The 18,481-nt window shown below is 51.6% G+C and overlaps 1 protein-coding gene across 1 annotated transcript in view; it reads right to left on the reverse strand.

The window, feature by feature from the left end:
• The window catches only part of HDGFL2 (HDGF like 2), a 113,437-nt gene that overhangs the window by 12,260 nt on the left and 82,696 nt on the right, over positions 1 to 18,481 (reverse strand). Inside the window, exons 12-14 of the mRNA XM_086947064.1 lie at positions 15,545 to 15,615; positions 8,582 to 8,683; positions 4,893 to 5,115 (exon numbers count right to left, since the gene is read on the reverse strand). Of these exons, the coding sequence (XP_086803190.1) occupies positions 4,893 to 5,115; positions 8,582 to 8,683; positions 15,545 to 15,615 (396 nt within the window). The remainder of the gene's footprint in view (positions 1 to 4,892; positions 5,116 to 8,581; positions 8,684 to 15,544; positions 15,616 to 18,481) is intronic.

An 18,481-nucleotide genomic window follows, 5' to 3' on the forward strand; every position in this document is an offset into this window, starting at 1 on the left:
CCCTGCACTGTGTATTTGTCCATATGCGCTCCCCATCCGGAGAGCGATGCGTCTGCTGTCAGTATCAGTTGTGGAATCGGTTCTAGGAACGACCGTCCCTTGGAAATGTTTGTTGTGTTCCACCACTTCAGAGAGCGATGCGTACGGTCGTCTACCAACACCAGATCTGTAATCTGACCTTGAGCCCGATTCCACTGTGTCGCTAGACACCTGTAGTGGACGCATCTGTAGTCTGGCATGAGGTATTAGTAGTATGCAGGAGGACATCATGCCTAACAGCTGCATAAACACTCGTGCTGGTAGTGAGTGTTGTGGTTGAAATCTTTGTATCAACGTGACCATTGTTTGTATACGGATTGGATTGGGGTATGCTTTGGCTCTTTCTGTGTCTATAGTAGCCCCCAGGTATTGTTGAATCTTGTTTGGTTGTAGGTGGGATTTTTTGTAGTTCACTGTAAACCCTAGGTGGTGCAGTATTTGAATGGTCTTCTGTGTGTTGTGAAGGCATTCTTCTTGTGACTTGGCCTTTATTAACCAATCGCCCAAGTAAGAGAAGACATGTATTTGTCGTCTTCTTAGATGTGCTGCAACCACTGCTGGGCATTTTGTGAACACTCTTGGTGCCGTTGTGACCCCAAACGGAAGGACCTTGAACTGATAATGTTGTCCTTCCACTACAAACCTTAGGTATTTCCTGTGGGCTTTGTAAATTGGGATGTGAAAGTAAGCGTCTTTTAGATCCAGTGTAGAAAGAAAGTCCCCTTTCTTCAGTAAAGGAAGTACTTGTTGGAGCGTGACCATGTGGAAATGTTCCGAATTTATGTATGCATTGAGAGGTCTGAGGTCTAAGATTGGTCTTAGAGACCCGTCTTTTTTGGGGATTAGGAAGTATAGAGAGTATACTCCTGTCCCTTGTTGATGTTTTGGAACCTTCTCTATGGCATGCTTTTGTAGCAGTGATAGTACTTCTTCTTTTAACAATGTCAGATGGTCTTGACTCATTGGACGCTGTTTGGGGGGGATGTTTGGTGGGGTAGCTGTGAGTTCTAGGCAATAACCATGTTGGATAATTTGTCTCACCCACTTGTCTGATGTGATGTTTTCCCAGACAGGTAGGAACTGTGATAGACGTCCCCGACCGGTGTTATGTGGTCTGGGGGGAGTTGTATTAAGTCACTGTTTTGGGGTTGGGGAGTTGCGGTTGTTATTATTTCCGCAACCTCTACCCTTGTTGTTGTTACCTCTGTAACTGCCTCTTGAATTACCTCTGGGTGATGTTGGTGTAAAAGAGGTAGATTGCTGACTTGTTCCTGTACTTTTTGAGCCCCCTCTATAGGTGGATCTACGAAAGGAACCCCTTTGTGTTGGCTGTTGTAATGCTCCCATTGACTTAGCCGTTTCTGTGTCCTTTATCATCTTTTCTAAAGTCTCATCTGTGCCTGAGCCGAAAAGTGTCTTCTGATCAAAAGGTTGGTTCAATAAAGATGTTTGTACTTCTTGTTTGAACCCTGAGACTCTAAGCCATGCATGTCTTCTTATCATGACACTGGTGTTGATGGATCTTCCTGCAGTGTCTGCTGCGTCCAGGGCGCATTTAATGGAAGTGTTAGTTATTATCTTTCCTTCCTGTATAAGCTGATCTGCCCTTTTCTGATGTTCTTTAGGGAGATGTGTGATGAGCTTTTCTAACTCATCATAATGCGCCCTATCATAGCGTGCAAGTAGCGCTTGTGTATTGGCTATGCGCCAGCTGTTTGCCGCTTGTGATGCTACTCTTTTTCCTGATGCATCTATTAATTTTGACTCTATCAGGTGGAGGGGCTTCTCCCGTAGATAATGAGTTTGCTCTTTTGCGAGCGTTGGAAACCACAAGCGAGTCCAGAGGTACCTGCCCCTTGATAAATATTGGGTCCTTTGGAGCTGGCTTATATTTTTTATCAATTCTTGGGTTTAACACCCTAGCCCTCACTGGGTCTTTAAATAGGTCTGCTGTGTGACTGAGAAGACCCTTCAGCATAGGTAGAGTACCTGATGTTCTTTGTGCAGTAGGTAGTCTCTCTAATAGGAAATCCTCTACTTGAGGTTTTGTATGTAGGTCTACCTTATGATATTTTGCTGCCCTATTAATGAGCTGTACAAAACCTGTGTTATCATCAGGTGGTGAAGGTTTTGAGGGATATAACTGTGGGTCGTTGTCCTCATCTGACCCTGCGTCATAATGCTCCCATGGGTCTTCCTCATCTGGGATAGATTCATCGTCCCCATGAGGTTCCCCCTCCTCTGTGTCACTGTCTACATCTGTGTGAGGTGTAGATGGTCTTGGTGTAGAAGGTAGAGGAATAGTTGGCATAGTGTGAGGAATAGGAGAAGAGGGTGTGACTCTAGGTCGAAGAGAAGTAGGAGGAGTTGTATTTGTCCCCATTGTTCTCTTCTTAGAAGGAAGAGCTTTGTCCTCTAGCTGTTCATTCTTCCTCTTCTTCGTCGCCACTTTGCCAGTTTGTGGATCGATAAACAAAATCTTTTGTTTCGGATCTGTTTGTTGCTCCTGTGTCGGTACCGAAGCTTTTGGTTCCGAAAGGTGCCTTTGCTTCCGATCGTCAATGTTCGGTGTCTTCGGCACCGAGGATTTGCTAGAGTCCGATTTTTTCGGTGCCGAGTGAGTCTACGACGTCAAAGCATGTTTCGGTTTCGACATGGAATGTTTCGAGTCCGAGCTTTCCTTTGCATGAAGCTTCGGTGTCGAAGTCGATGTCGACCATTTCTCGGATCCGACATGGTGGGAGACCGAGAGTTTCGGTTTCAGTTTCGTTGCCGGGCCCGAAGGCGGGGCGTCGGAAACTTTTTTCTGCGGTTTGACCGGGCTCGAAGGCAGGGTCGTTACCGCACGGGGTCGGTTTTTTGGTAAGGGGACGTCGTCACTCACGGTTTGTTGAACGTCGAATTCTTCGACCTCAGACTCGTCCCCTTCCGACCCCGACTGTTCTTCATGATCCTCTTCTTCTTCGAGGTTTTGGTCTTCGAACAGCTCCGGGATCACCTCCGACTGCATTCTGGAAACCTCGTGTCTTCAAGCTCGACGGTTTCTAATCGTCGACTTGGAAGAAAATGCTGCGCAGGCTTCGCAGTCCCGGGATTCGTGTTCAGGCGACAGGCAGAGGTTGCACACCTCGTGTAGGTCCTTGTGTGGGAACTTAGCACCACACGTTGGACATTTCTTAAATGGAGTCCTTTCCATGGACTCCGGACTTGACCACGTCGAGAAAGGCCTCCTGTTCGTCGACGTAGATCAAAGTTTTTCTTTGATGTTGGAATCGAAACGCGTCGGAATGGAAATGAAATCGCGTTCGATAACAATACCGTCGAATTGGAAAGGGAATACGCGCCGAAAAGTCACTTCTTTCCGAAGTCGATCTGGAGCGCTTTAATCCTCATCCGAACCCGATGGCGGAAAAAAAACAATCTAAGGATGGAGCCGATGCCCATGCGCACTAGCAACCAAAGGAGGAGTCACCAAGCTACAAAAGACTCTCCAAGAGAAAAACAAGTGCAATCATCCAAGCCCAACACCAGATGGCGATCTATTCATAATGTACCATCTGCAGCCCATATGCCTCGAACATGCTTGTTTAAGAAAGGCATTGACATTTTTTAAGGCCTAACGCAGAAAGGGACTTAGTCACTTTTTGGGAAGCAAAATCCTTTGAGCGGGCCACCGCCGAAATTGTAGCCCTGGCCGAGGAGCTGAAGGTAGAATACTTGAAGCAGGTTGGTCCCGCTGCAGCTTTTAAGCTTTTGAAATTTCTCACTGAAAATGTTACAAGCCCAAACAAAGAATGAGACTTACTCATTTTTTCCAGAGGTGCTGGTAACTTTGAGCCGTAAAAATATCTATGGCCCCCAGGACCTCAAGGTAGGGCACTTCGGGACTCAGGGAATCAGGCAGAGGCCAACAGCAAAGTCCAGTCCAGGTTCAGTCGTTATTGGTCTGCTGGGTACTTCTAGGAAAAAGGTCTCCTTCAGGATTATGTGTCCCTGTAGGCACACAGGCGGCCAGCCAACTGACCCTTGGGAGTCCATTGCTTTGTCCCAGGTCCAAGATGGAGCAGGTCCAGTGCTTCAGTGCTTTTTTAAACTCACAAACAGGGGGTCTAGTCCTCTTCTGATCTTTCACAAGTCTAGAAAGAGGTCCTGAGAAGGGTTCCTGGGGATGCCCCATGTATACCAAACACCAACTAGTAGGTGTGGCTTACTCCGACAATTGCTAAACCAATGGGGTAAATGTTCCCAGGAGCAACCCTACCCACTTTTTCAGTCGTGCCGGTTTGCCTTTCTGCAGAGCCTTTGTGCCCACTCAGAGGTGGGGCAGGATAATGAGCAGTCCCCTCCTCTGTGTTCACTGCAAACTAGTGCTCAGGGTAGGGTTCCTTCCACTGTGGGTTGAGACACTTTTCAAAAAACCAACAGTTGATGGATAGAATGCAGAACAATGTCATACATTCACCCCAGTACAGAGATCTAGGCCTAAATCAATCGTTTTTTTGCTCACCACCCCACCCCAGTTCAGACATGGCCATATGCAAATCAGCCTTGACCCTGTGCCTCATGGAAACAGTCCAGCCCGAACTGCCAAGCCATGTCTTCCCTGGACCGGAATGAAGCATCTCTGTACTGGGGTGAATGTATGACATTGTTCTGCATTCTGTCCATCAACTGTTGTTTTTGCATGAGACACTTTTCACCAGGGTGTTAGAAGATTCTTCTTCCAAATGGACACCAAACTATCCAGAAACATATGTTTCTGTGGCCTGCATCTCTACTATTTGAGCAGGGGTTTCTCATACATTGTCCACTGAATATCTGCACACTATTCCCAAAGCCATGATTCAAATTACCTGTATCCAGACGTTTCTCAGTCTCCTTCTCCCCAGTCTCCTTCTCCCCATCTTCGGTTGTCTTGAAGTTGTTCTGCGTTTCTTCTTTACTGCCTTCATCCGATTCTGCTTTGCCGCTCTTCTGTATTGCTTCCAGCTTTGGTCCTAAGACACGAGATTTCATCCGCGTATATACCTCTGCTGCTTTCTCCATCACATCTTTGTTGGCTTTATAACGGCGAATCTGTCACAGAACACACACATTAACAGAGACAGGTTACAAATTAGATTTCGTATTTCTATTCGCCATTCTAAATCAGCTGTCTGCTTCCCATTTGTTGCACATACTCTTAAAGCAGTAATTCAGACCAATCAGGACAACAAATGGAAATCTTATGAAAGGATCATAAGGAAATATGGCTAACAAAAAGCAAACTTTCAATTAATAATTTTCACAATATTAGATCCAGATGGTTCCACAGTACAAACATGGAGCAACCCGATAAGCCATGGTTGATATTCTTTTCATTTTGCTGCTTCAACTGCAATCTCAAATGTGAACTGACAGATGAAAGCATTGTACAAGTAACTTGGTGCAAACCATTGTATCCTTTCATATTAGGTTAGCTGTTTACATGTTCTCCATGAAGCAAAAGAACCTTTCCAAAAGTGCATATGACAAAGTTTTTTTAAATCCTGGCATACACAATATGCCTCCCAGACAACGGGAGACATGCATAATACATGTGGGAGAGCCATGGAAAATGAAGGACAGACAACATGAATCTATACAAATGCTACAGCTTCTGTCTCCATCAACCCAGAGAAGTGGAAGTGAAAGAGATGTGCCGGAGACACAGTCGCCCTCATCCTCCTCGACCTCTCTGCAGCATTCGACACAGTCTGCCACAGCACCCTTTTACAACGCCTCAATAACATCGGAATCCAAGGAAAAGCACTTGAATGGATCACCTCGTTCCTCACCGGAAGAACCCAGAGAGTCCGCCTTCCTCCATTCAAATCCGAGGCCTCTGAAGTCATCTGCGGCGTACCTCAAGGATCCTCACTCAGTCCCACCCTCTTCAACGTATACATGAGCCCCCTCGCGGCCATCGCACGCCAACACAACCTCAACATCATCTCTTACGCAGACGACACTCAACTGATCCTCTCCCTCACCAATGACCCCAGCACCGCCAAAACTAACCTACATGAAGGAATGAAAGAAGTTGCCGAATGGATGAAACAAAGCCGTCTGAAACTGAACTCGGACAAAACAGAAGTCCTCATCTTAGGTACATCCCCCTCTGCTTGGGACGACTCCTGGTGGCCAGAAGCCCTCGGAAAAGCACCCATTCCGACAGACCACGCACGAAACCTAGGCGTCATCCTGGATTCTTCACTCTCAATGAACAGACAAGTCAGCGCCGTTTCCTCTTCTTGCTTCAACATTCTTCGCATGCTCAGGAAAACATTTCGCCTCGTCCCCTCCGAAACGAGGAAAACAGTCACCCACGCTCTGGTCACGAGCAGACTGGACTACGGAAACACCCTCTACGCAGGTACTACCGCAAAACTCCAGAAGAAGCTCCAACGAATCCAAAACGCCTCAGCCAGGCTCATATTAGACATCCCACGCAACGAACACATCTCCGATCACCTTAAAAACCTCCACTGGCTACCCGTCAATAAGAGGATCACTTTCCGCCTGCTTACCCACGCACACAAATCACTCTACGACATCGGACCAGATTGCCTCAACTCACGACTGTCCTTCTACACCCCCTCCCGCCAACTACGTTCTTCGAGCCAAGCCCTCGCCACTGTACCTCGCATCAACAAGACCACCATGGGAGGCAGATCCTTTTCCTACCTGGCTGCCAAAACATGGAACTCACTCCCCGCGTACCTTCGCCTTACCCAGAACCACCTAGCATTCAGAAAGCAACTTAAAACATGGATATTTGACAAGTAACCCTCCTCTCCTTCCTAAGCGCCTTGAAACCCTCTGGGTATGTAGTGCGCTATACAAATTCCATGACTTGACTTGACTTGACTTCTGCCAGGTCAGGCTCTCCCGTTGATTAATCTTTCCTCAATTCAAAGAAAACTATCTTTGGAATCCAGAGTGCTTTCCATGTCCCAAGAAGTGGAGACTGATAAAGAAGCAGGCATTGGGAAATGGAGACTGTAAAGTTCTGAGTCAAGATCTGGCCTCACAAGCTGAAGTGATTCAAAGGCCTGGGGTATGAGCGGATATATATGGTGTCCATATGAACATAACCCCATTTAACATCACATAAGAGTGGCTGTATTATGAATACAAAGGTCAAGTCGACTGCACCCAAATATAAGTTATCTACCTATTTGTTTATTTAGAATGTGGAATTCTATGAAGTCCTGCAAGAAGATAATATTAGTTTGATTCTAGACAAGTACAGTCTTGGATCAACCGTTGTCTGTACCATTCCTACAACGCGGACTAGCTTGAGCTCTCCATCCTCACAATCTCCTTTGTACCCAGCTGACTCAAAAGCAACTATTAGAAAAGCATCAGATGAGGGAGACAGCAGCTCCTAAAAGCTTTAATAACGTTTTCCCTTTGACTGGTGGCATTGGTAAACCTCTCCACTCAAACACTTACAGGCAGGTCCTGTACTGGAGGTACCCAAGACAAGTTAATGGCCAGAATGTGGGTACTTCTGTGTAAAGAAAATTAGATGCCAAAAAAAATCGAAACATATCATTCTTATGTCTAAGTAGAGTCTATCTGACCAACATGAAGTTCTCCTACAGGACAAGTGGCGTAGCAGTAAGAGCGAAGCAGACCTGAGAATGGGTAGTTCCACCCCTTATCACTCAGGCAGACAGGATGGCATCCACAAGGCCTCCAAACTATAATTTATGACTAGAACAGCCCTCCAGCTGGAGAACAGAAGAACAATGATTTACAAAAACCTTATTAATAGTCATAAGTGAACATTACTTGTGTTGCCCCATCAGCTCAAAAACTCTTCTATGCCCTTAATTAGCCACGGCTCAGCACATAATGTCCTGAGTCAGGAAAGCTTGAAGTCAGCATCTACTGCTGCAGTTCTGCCATCAAGAGTTCAGCTTGCACACCTCCTGATCAGTATAGATATATTAAGCATATAATATAATGCAAGAGTGGCTCCAGGGAATCAATCACTGCACAGCTTGAATCAATTTGCCTTCCGGGGCCTTACGTATAATACCGGCATCAGAGTCCTCTCAAAGATCAAGTATATTTTAAATATAAACGGAGGCTGTCTGGGGTTAGCTTAATGTGGGCATCGGTTTAACTACTTAAAAGCAATGGACAAGATTGTCTTGTCACCAGCTCAGCCAGCCCCAATGGTGCAGAGGACGAGACCATCTTGTTCTTAACACGCAAGGGGTCAGAAACACCTTACTCAAGCTAACAATTAACATTAATTTACACAACTGACTGACAAAATTAAATGGCTAAAAGCGCGAGTGAAAATCCATTCATGTGGAAATTTCAAAACAATCCAAGTTACTTCCATTCTGCCATTTCATGTGCCTCATTACAAGTTTGATAGGCTAATCCCCTACTGCATACATTTGTTTCACACCACCAGTTGAGGGCAATGTTTATTCTAGCAACTGCTCCCTCCCTCCACACCTCTAAAGGAGAAAAAAGGGCAACAACATCAAAACAAACCTACCTTTTTTAGTGTGGCCACCAAATCTGTGTTCTTCTGGAGAATGTGGGAAGTGACTTGTAGGGACCCCAGTTCTTCCAATGCATCTAGGCACTTCTTGATGTCCTGCCAGAAGAAAAAAGAAACTCATAGCATTGATTGAGTGTTGTGCGGGCCTCCACATCAAAGTGACGAAAGTGATCATTCCTACCATGGAGACACCTTGTGCAGACGGTGGGGTAACCAACTTTGTACAGAGAACATCAGTTTAAAAAAACAGTGGAAAGCATGTACAGCTAGTGCTTCCCCAGCTGCTGTGTGTGTGGCTAACACGCAGTCAGTTCATCTGCTCACACAATATGAGCCTTGCCATTTATCAAATGGAGAGGGAAGGGGAAGAACCAGACAATGAAATAGGATTTGTACCATATTTTTTTCTCAAGACTTCTTTAATGAGGTTACTATGTGGATCTCACAGGATAGCCACGTGCATGAAGTCCTTGCAGAGATGGGGATAGTATTAATAGTTAATTTGTTTACATCGATTTAAAAATGGAGTTCTCAATTTATGACCAATTCTTGGCCTAAATGTAACTATCACCTGTATCGTCTAGCCACTACAACCCTACAACAGATTTCATGTAAAGACCTTGTACCAGGTGGCTATTGTATATGTTTATGAGTCTGCAAGCCTGCCAGTACTTAACACAACAACAATCGCTACATCACCATTGCTACCAGTTTTCATTGAAACATTTCCTGTTGTCACTCCACTAGGTGTATTCCTATCCTCAACGGGTTATTTCTTCTAATCCTCTGCTTCAGATACTCTTGGGCTAATCTTTTTATAGTGACCTTGTCGCACAAGTTACTACTTGTGTAACGATATATCTGTAAGAGACATTAGTTAGTGATAGATTCCTTACCTTAGAATATCCCCAGGCGTCAGACTGGATCCGGAAAATTTTGCGTAGCAGTACCCTTGCGCGTCGGTAGGCGTCGTCTGCGGCTCCGCGTCCGTCGTCGGCGTCGTGGGCGCCGTGATGACGTCGTCGGAGTATATAGACGCCGCCTCCGCGTGCTGACGTCAGTTCTTAGCCACAGCTTTTCCGCGCCAGAAGCGCAGAGCCATGACAAAAACCGACACTGGTGCCAAGAAACTAGGGCCCTGAAAGGGGATGACCTTAACCCTAGATATCGGTTCGCAGAACGGGGAGGATGGGTGGGTCGGTAAGGAATCTATCACTAACTAATGTCTCTTACAGATATATCGTTACACAAGTAGTAACTTGTGCATCTGAAAGAGACACGTTAGTGATAGATTCCTTACCTTAGAATAGATACCCCAGCAATACCATCCCCGTGGTGGTGGGTCTGCGAACCAATATTCACACCAGAAAGTCCTGGAGAACGGAACGGCCGAAGTAGCCATCTCTCCGGACTTGACTGTCCAGGCAGTAGTGCCTCGCAAACGTGTGCAACGAAGCCCACGTAGCAGCCTGGCAAATGTCCTGCAGGGGCACACCTCGGCCCAAGGCAGTTGTAGTGGCCGTGGCTCGAGTGGAATGAGCCCGCAGCCCAACAGGTGGTTCCTTCTTTGCCAAGGAGTAACACGCCTGGATGCACATGATAATCCATCTAGAAATGGTTCTCTTGTGCACCGCTTTCCCTTTCTTAGCGCCCGCGTACCCAACAAAGAGTTGATCATCCACCCGGAACTGGCGTGTGCGATCCAGATAGAATGAGAGCGCACGTTTTGGGTCCAGACGGTGGAGCCTCTCCTCCTCTCTCGAGGGGTGCGGAGGCGGAAAGAAGGTGGGCAATGTGATGGACTGCCCCATGTGGAAGGCCGTGACCACCTTAGGCAAGAAGGAGGGCCTAGTCCTCAAAACAACCTTGTCCGGATGGACTGAAAGGAAAGGAGGCTTACAAGAGAGAGCCTGGAGCTCACTCACTCTCCTGGCAGAGGTGATAGCTACCAGGAAGGCAGTCTTTAAAGAAAGAAGGCGAAGTGGACAGTTGTGAAGAGGCTCAAAGGGAGCGCACATCAGAAATGTCAGAACCAGGTTCAAGTCCCACTGAGGCATCACGAAGGGAACAGGAGGAAAAGTATGAGTGATGCCCTTCAGGAATCGATTTACGATAGGGGACTTGAACAAAGAGGGTTGGTCAGGCAGCCTCAGAAAGGCTGAAAGAGCCGAAAGATAGCCCTTGACAGTGCCCAGAGCAGAGCCCTGCTGGGCGAGAGAAAGAAGGAAGAGAAGAATCTCAGAGAGAGGGGCATTGAGAGGATCCACAGCCTTTGCTGTGCACCATGCCACAAATCTGTTCCACCTGCAGGCGTATACCGTTTTTGTGGAGGGACGCCTGGCTGCCAGAATGATGTTGCAAACTTCAGGAGGCAAGTCAAATGGCCTCAACTGCCGCCGCTCAATCTCCATGCATGGAGGTGGAGACTGGACAGGTTCGGGTGGAGGACCGTCCCCTGCTGCTGCGACAGAAGGTCCTCCCGAAGAGGCAGACGAACCGGGGGATCGACTGACATACTGAGTAGCTCGGGATACCAGTACCTTCGTGCCCAGTCCGGAGCCACAAGGATGACTTGTGCCCGGTCGCGCTTGATCTTCTTCAGCACTCTGGGCAGAAGAGGTATAGGCGGAAAGGCGTACAACAGACCGCAGCTCCACTCGCGACGAAAAGCGTCTCCGAGCGAGTGCCGCCTTGGAAATTCCAACGCGCAGAACTGATGACATTGCGCGTTCTCTTCGGTGGCGAATAGATCTAACCAAGGCTCTCCCCAACGCAGAAAGAGGCCTTGCGCCACGTCCGAGTGCAGACGCCATTCGTGATCCATCGAGCACCGACGGCTGAGTTCGTCCGCCCTGGCGTTCAGAGAACCTGCCAGGTGTTGAACCACCAGAGTCACGCCCTGATGTTCCAGCCATTGCCAGAGGCGCAGAGCCTCCTGGCAGAGGGTCCACGACCCCACACCGCCCTGTTTGTTGCAGTACCACATGGCAGTGGTGTTGTCCGTGAACACCTGCACTGCACTCCCTCGGACAGACGGGAGGAATGCTTTCAGTGCCAGACGAATCGCCCGCAGCTCCAACAGATTGATATGGAGCCGGGACTCCGCCGGAGACCAGAGTCCTCTGATCTCCGCCTCTCCCAAGTGGCCACCCCAGCCCTGGAGGGACGCGTCCGTCACAACTACGTGCTCCGGTTGGGGAAGGGAGAGGGACCTGCCGTTGACCCAATCGCGGTCCGTGAGCCACCACTGCAGCTGTCTCGCAGTGCCCTCCGAGATCAGGACGTGGTCGGAAAGGTTGCCCCGGTGCTGGGCCCACTGAAACTTCAGGTCCCACTGCAGAGCCCGCATCCGCCACCGTGCGTGATGCACCAGAAGGATGCAGGAGGCCATCAGTCCCAGCAGCCTCAGCGTCAACCTGACCGAAACCCGGGATAACGGCCCGAAGACCGGGATCAGGGCCTGTATATCCCGGACTCGCTGTTCGGGCGGGTAAACCCGAAACTGCGCCGAGTCGAGAACCGCTCCGATGAAAAGGAGCTTCTGAGAGGGGCACAGGTGCGACTACGGCACATTGATGGAAAATCCCAGCCTGTGCAGGATATCCGCCGTAGTCTGGAGGTGGTGGACGACTGCCTGGGGCGAGCCCGCCTTCAACAACCAGTCGTCTAGGTAGGGGAAGACTGAAACCCCTAACCTGCGCAGGTGAGCTGCGACCACCGCCATCACCTTCGTGAACACCCGTGGGGCGCTGGTAAGGCCGAAGGGGAGCACGGTAAACTGAAAGTGCTCGAGGCCTACCGTGAACCGCAGGTAACGCCGGTGGGCCGGCAGGACGGGGATGTGGAAATACGCATCCTGCAAGTCCAACGCTACCATCCAGTCTCCTGGGTCTAGGGCAGCCAAGACCTGAGCCAGTGTCAGCATTTTGAACCGCTCCTTCCGGAGGAAGCCGTTGACGTTCCTCAGGTCCAAGATAGGGCGTAGGCCCCCTTTGCCCTTCTTGGGTACCAGAAAGTAGTGGGAGTAGCAACCACGTCCTACTTCTGGCCCAGGAACGCGCTCGATGGCCCCCTTGGCCAAGAGGGCCGAAACTTCCTCCCGCAGGAGCCGCAAGTGATCCCCCGACACGCGGTGGTGTTGCGGTGGCATGGCTGGAGGGGTCGTCTCGAAGGGGAGGGAGTAGCCCCTTCGGACGATCTGCAGCACCCACCTGTCCGAAGTGACTGTGCGCCAATGAGAGTGGTGATGGCGAACCCTGCCTCCCACTGGCGTCACCTGGGCCGGAAAGCACGGACTAGGAGGGTTTAGAGGCGGATGCCGCGGGGGCAGGTGTGGACTGGCTCCGCTTGCCTCCCCTACCGCCTCCACGGCGGTTTCCACGGCCGCCGCCGCGCTGGACGACAGTTTGCGGCGAGTGGCTGGCGGCACGTGTGGGGACGCCCCTTCCGTGGCCACGAAAGGAGCGAAAAGCAGCCACTTGCTGGCGCGGGGCCGAGAGGCCCAAGGACTTGGCCGTAGCCCTGGAGTCCTTAAAGCGCTCGAGCGCGTGGTCTGCCTTGTCGCCAAAGAGGCGACGGCCATCGAACGGCATGTCCATGAGAGTATTCTGGACATCAGCCGAGAAGTTGGCGGACCTAAGCCAGGCGTGGCGTCGAATCGCCACCGTCGTAGCCATCGCTCTGCCCAGCGAGTCAGTGGTGTCCAGTCCGCACCTGATCGAATACTTCGCTGCGTCCCGACCCTCCACAAGGGCTCGGCCGAGTTTGGCCCGTACCTCCAACGGGCACTCTGGCAGCACTTCCGCCACCGTGTCCCATATAGAATGGGTGTAACGGCCCAAGAGGCATGCGGTGTTGGAAGACCGCAGTCCACAACTAAGGGACGAGAAGACTTTTTTGCCAAAGGCCTCGTACCTCTTGGATTCCCGATCAGGGGGTGCTGACGGGAAGGCGGTCTGGGAGTTAGAGGCCTGGATGACCAGACTCTCGGGGGTGGGGTGGGTGGACAGGAAACATGGGTCGCCCGGAGCCGGGCGGTGGCGTCTGGCCACGTTCCTATCTACAGGCGAACCTGTAGCGGGCCTGGACCAAGTGCCCAACAGAACGTCCGACAAGGCCTCATTAAACGGCAGCATTGGCTCCATGGAGCATGACTGCGGCTTAAGGACCTCAGTGAGGAGATTAGTCCTCACGGCCGCGACGGGGAGCTCGAGGCCCAAGGCCTGAGCAGCCCTCATCAACACCACACTATATGTAGCGCCCTCCTCCGAAGCCACGGAAGGAGGAGAGACGAATCCAGTGTCTGGAGAGGTGTCCAGGCCACTGGCCTCCCCAAGGTCTCCTGTCCAGTCCATGTTAGACTGACATTCCCTTGTCAGAGGGTCCTCAGACCCCTCCCAATCCTCCACTTCCCCCATCTCCTGAGACTCAGGGTCGTAAGTGAATGAGGATGGGTCACAGGGATGGAAATCCCCGACCGGCGTCGAGATCGGCGCCGACAGGCCCCGTCCCGACGCCAGAACCCATACAGAGGAGGAATTGGGGACGGCGTCGGCCGGGACCGACGCCGGCGGGGACACCACACGGACCGACCCCGGGGGGGTCGTAAGGTCCACCGGGGACGCTCCATCGCCCGACGAGGGCCGAACGGCGCCCTGCGGCATCGGACCCGAAGGCACCGACGACGCCGGGACCGCCGAACCCTGCGGCGCCGAGCCCGAGGGCAGCGGCGGCGTCGGGATCGCAGAGCCCTGTGGCGCCGGCGTCGGAGACGTCGGCGGCGTCGAGGCCGAAGCACCCGACGGCGTCGGGGTGGAACCCGACCCACTAGGGCCCCCAGACGGGTTCACTGGGCCCGAAGGCGCCGCGGAACCCGTCGGGGAAGAAAGGGACCTCATGGCCATGAGGAAGCGCTCTATCTCCCCCGGCGTCGCGTTCAGCCCAGGGACCGGGGGGTATGGAGCCGAACGCGGCGCCCGCGACTCCTGAGGAGCCGCGTGGGCGGTGTCACCCGAACCCCCGGCCGCATCGCGCGAGCGTCGGGGGGAGTCGGAAGAGCGATGACGTCTCTTCGACTTCTTATGCTTCTTACCTGACGACTTGGACCCGGAGGAGTGGCGCCGACTCCCGGAGCTGTGACGGCTCCGCCCCCGCGACCTGTCCCTCGACCTCCCGTGGGACCGGGACCGGGACCTCACTCGGCGCGGGGCCGACTGGCGGATCTCGAGTCGCCTGCGGGACCGCTCCCGCCTGGCCTTCCTCGAGAGGGCCCGACAGTCGGAGCAGGCCTCGTCGTCATGGTCGACGCCCAAACACGTCAGGCACAGTCGGTGCGGGTCCGTAACCGACATGAGTCGCTCGCAACCGCCGCAGTGCTTGAAGCCGGGCATCCCTAACGGCACCGTCGGAGTCGTGAAGACTTCGAAAGAGATCAAAAGATCCAAAAAGTTAGTCAAAAAATGACCAGGGAACTGCTTTTTCCAGATCTGCGCTGGCTGGCGCGGAAAAAAGAAGAACTGACGTCAGCACGCGGAGGCGGCGTCTATATACTCCGACGACGTCATCACGGCGCCCACGACGCCGACGACGGACGCGGAGCCGCAGACGACGCCTACCGACGCGCAAGGGTACTGCTACGCAAAATTTTCCGGATCCAGTCTGACGCCTGGGGATATTCTAAGGTAAGGAATCTATCACTAACGTGTCTCTTTCAGATACAGTACCCATTGCATTACTTTCTGTAAACCTCTTGCCTCGGACTTTGACTATTATTTAGGGTAACCAATAGGCTACTGTAACCCATACCACTGCAGTGTCCGATTCCACAAATCCCAACTGAACTATCCCTGTAACCCACAATCACCTGCGCGATCCCTGCAATCCAAGACCCACTGCACCCGTAGCACCTGTAACCCAAGATCCACTGCACCCACAGAACTCCCAAACCTTTCTACTTACTGGATTGTCCACTTTTAATGCAAACTTGATATCACTATGGAGCTTCTGTAGTTTCTCTTCCACCGAGGGCTCTGAAATGAAAGAGGTGAGGATGATCACATCTCCAGCTACAGCCAATGAAGGGGCTGGTGCTACCGCGTATGCAGAGTTTCGCAGAAAGAGAAATACCTACAAAGTTACCCTTACATAAAAAATTATCCTGGGTGAAGGAAACAGTTACAACTCACCACAAATCAGGGGTCAACCATTAATAGGTGTTCAACCTGGTTCCTACAGATGCAATACAGACAGTTTGGAAATCATTGGGTATTCTCATGCACCAGAAGGAAGGATGGCATACATCCAACATAATCTTTAAATGAATGTTTTGTTGTATTCCCTTTTGCAGAGCAACTTTAAATCAATACAAAAAAGACATGGAAAATAACAAACGGGATATCACACTAAAGAGACAAGGAAAAAAAACACAAGGATCAGGATGTACTGGACGAAAGGTCTTTTCAGAAATGCACTTGAAGATGGGCCCTCCCATGATAGGAGAAATAGACCAAAAAAACACACAAGATGATGGACATAGACCTTCAGCTGTTAATCTTAGTAACCAAGATTACCATAAAGACTACTTTTTGGAATTCTTGAACAGGATAGGGGTGTCTGCGAACGAGACTTCCAAACTCTGCACTGTGTAAAACGTGGAAGAGAAATATTAATGGTTACCTCTACCCAGAGAGGGTAACAAGATTCTAAAGCTGAAGATGCCAACAGAGTGTTACTTTTCAGCAACCATGTTCTGCAATTGGTGGAATCTAAAAAAAGAGGAATTCTGCAAAAAGGGAAATGTTGTAACCTAATCAAGTCTCGTAAAGCTGTAAAACAACAACATTACCAATCCAGGCCAACACCTTGGAACACCAAATAGGAATTGAACCTACTTCAGACTGCACCTCCAACCCATGTTTGCAAGTGGAGGCAACAAAGTACCACAACACCAGGTTACACACTTAATTAACTGGAGATGGGACAAGAGTCATGCCATTTGAAACTCACAGGTTATGTGGCAGGCTTCTCTATAGCATTATTCAAAACAAAGGAGAGAGAAAGGGTGTTCTACATGTGTGTAGGGCGGGAACTCCTGGGCCCCTTCTGAATATTTAAACAACAAAAGGAAGAGTGACCCCTATAGGTATAACAGAGAGATACTCTGTACCCAAAGCTTAAAGATCAATAATGCACAATGTGCCCAACCTTTTTACAGGACACATGTCCTTTCAGAAGACCCCTCACTCACCAACCTAGTTGGTGACATGCTTCATCATCGGGGTCCCACCCCGCAGGCCGAGTGCCAGCAGGGTGTGCTTGGACACCTGACTACAGTGGAGCGGGTATTTTTCTTTGTGCAGTGATACTAAAAAGGTGATAAGTGATTTAAAAAGGGGCCAAGGGGCGTGGCCAAGATGGCGGGCTGAGCGGTCGCACTTGCCGAGGGCTCCCGGACCCCTGAACTCCTGCATCGCTCGGAACCGCTGATTCCCCCCCGGATCACGCGGCCACTGAGCCTGGTGCTTGCGGCGGAGGTGTGGAGAGCCTGCTGAGCCTGGTTTGCGCCGTCGGGGACGAGATTTTGGCCGATATAGCCCAGGTCGGACCCCGTGTACGACCCGAGTGAGAGCTGGCAGCCGCGAGTCCCCCGACCCTCGGAGCGCGACGAGGTGACCGGCCTCGGAGGTGTGAAGCCCGCTGTGGTGCATGAGCTGTTGGTGTGGGTTTCGGAGACGGCTTCGCGTGAGGCTGGGAGCTGTCCAGCAGCGGTAGTGCGGAGCGGAGCGGAGGTGCAGAACGGTGGCGGAGTCGGCGCCACCTCGCTACGCCAGCCCGTGGCTTGAAGTGGCCTGCTGGAGGAGGTCGCCTAGGCTGGTTAACTGTGCGGAATTGGAGACCGAGTCCCCCGAAGCTGATCTCGCCCTGGAGTGGCGGCCACTGGTGACTGTCGCCTTGTGACTTAGCCCCCGAGCCGGGTATCTGGCTCTCGGATCGAGGAAGGAGAGGGTCTCCATTTTGGGCGCTGTCCCTGCGACACTACTGAGCGGCCATTTTGTGGAGCGCGGCCGGGCAGCCCGTCCCTCCTGGTGCTCTTTGTGTGGATCGCCCCGGCTTGTATATAGCTGCTTTCTCTGCTGTTCAGCGAGCCTCAGGGTCCATTATTGTGCTGCAATGTCGAATGCAAGGGGACAGCGGAGAGGTGACCGGACCTTGCCGGAAATGCTGGGAAGGGGCGCCCTGCGCAGCGGAGGCGCTCAACCGGCCGCGACTTCCCCGGCACCGACTAGGGGGGCAGAAGGTGGCGAACCCCCGGTGACGCGGTCCTTTCTCGAGTCCCTGTTCAGCACCCTGCGGGAAGACTTCCATGCACTCAAGAATGAGGTGGCCGGGGAGGTCCCCGAAGTGAGGAGAGAGATGGACTCCCTGGGGGACCGGGTGAACACAGTAGAGGAAGCGGGCCACTCCAGGGATGAGGAGATCACCCATCTGCAGCAGGAGGTCCTACGGCTCCGGGAGCAACAGATTGAACTACAGGCCCACGCCGAGGACCTTGAAAATCGGTCCAGGCGGAACAACATACGGGTCCGCGGAGTGCCGTCCGGTGAGGAGGGTGAAGATGTGACGGCATATCTGGTGGCCCTCTTCCGAGCGATCCTGGGTGAGCCGGAGGACTTTCGGATTCGCATCGACCGGGCGCACCGGGTGGGTCGCCCCCGCAGAGCCACGGCGCCCGCGCCGGACATTCTGGCCTTTCTCCCGGACTTTCCTCTGAAGGAGCGGATTCTCCGCGAGGCGCGAAGACAGCAGCCTTATCGATTCCGGGACCATCCTGTGGCACTGTTTCAGGACTTATCTACAGTCACGTTGCAGAAGAGGAAATCCTTCAAGATCGCTACG

This window comes from Lissotriton vulgaris, chromosome 12 (assembly GCF_964263255.1).
Source record: "Lissotriton vulgaris chromosome 12, aLisVul1.2, whole genome shotgun sequence".
NCBI classification, from domain to species: Eukaryota; Metazoa; Chordata; class Amphibia; order Caudata; family Salamandridae; genus Lissotriton; species Lissotriton vulgaris.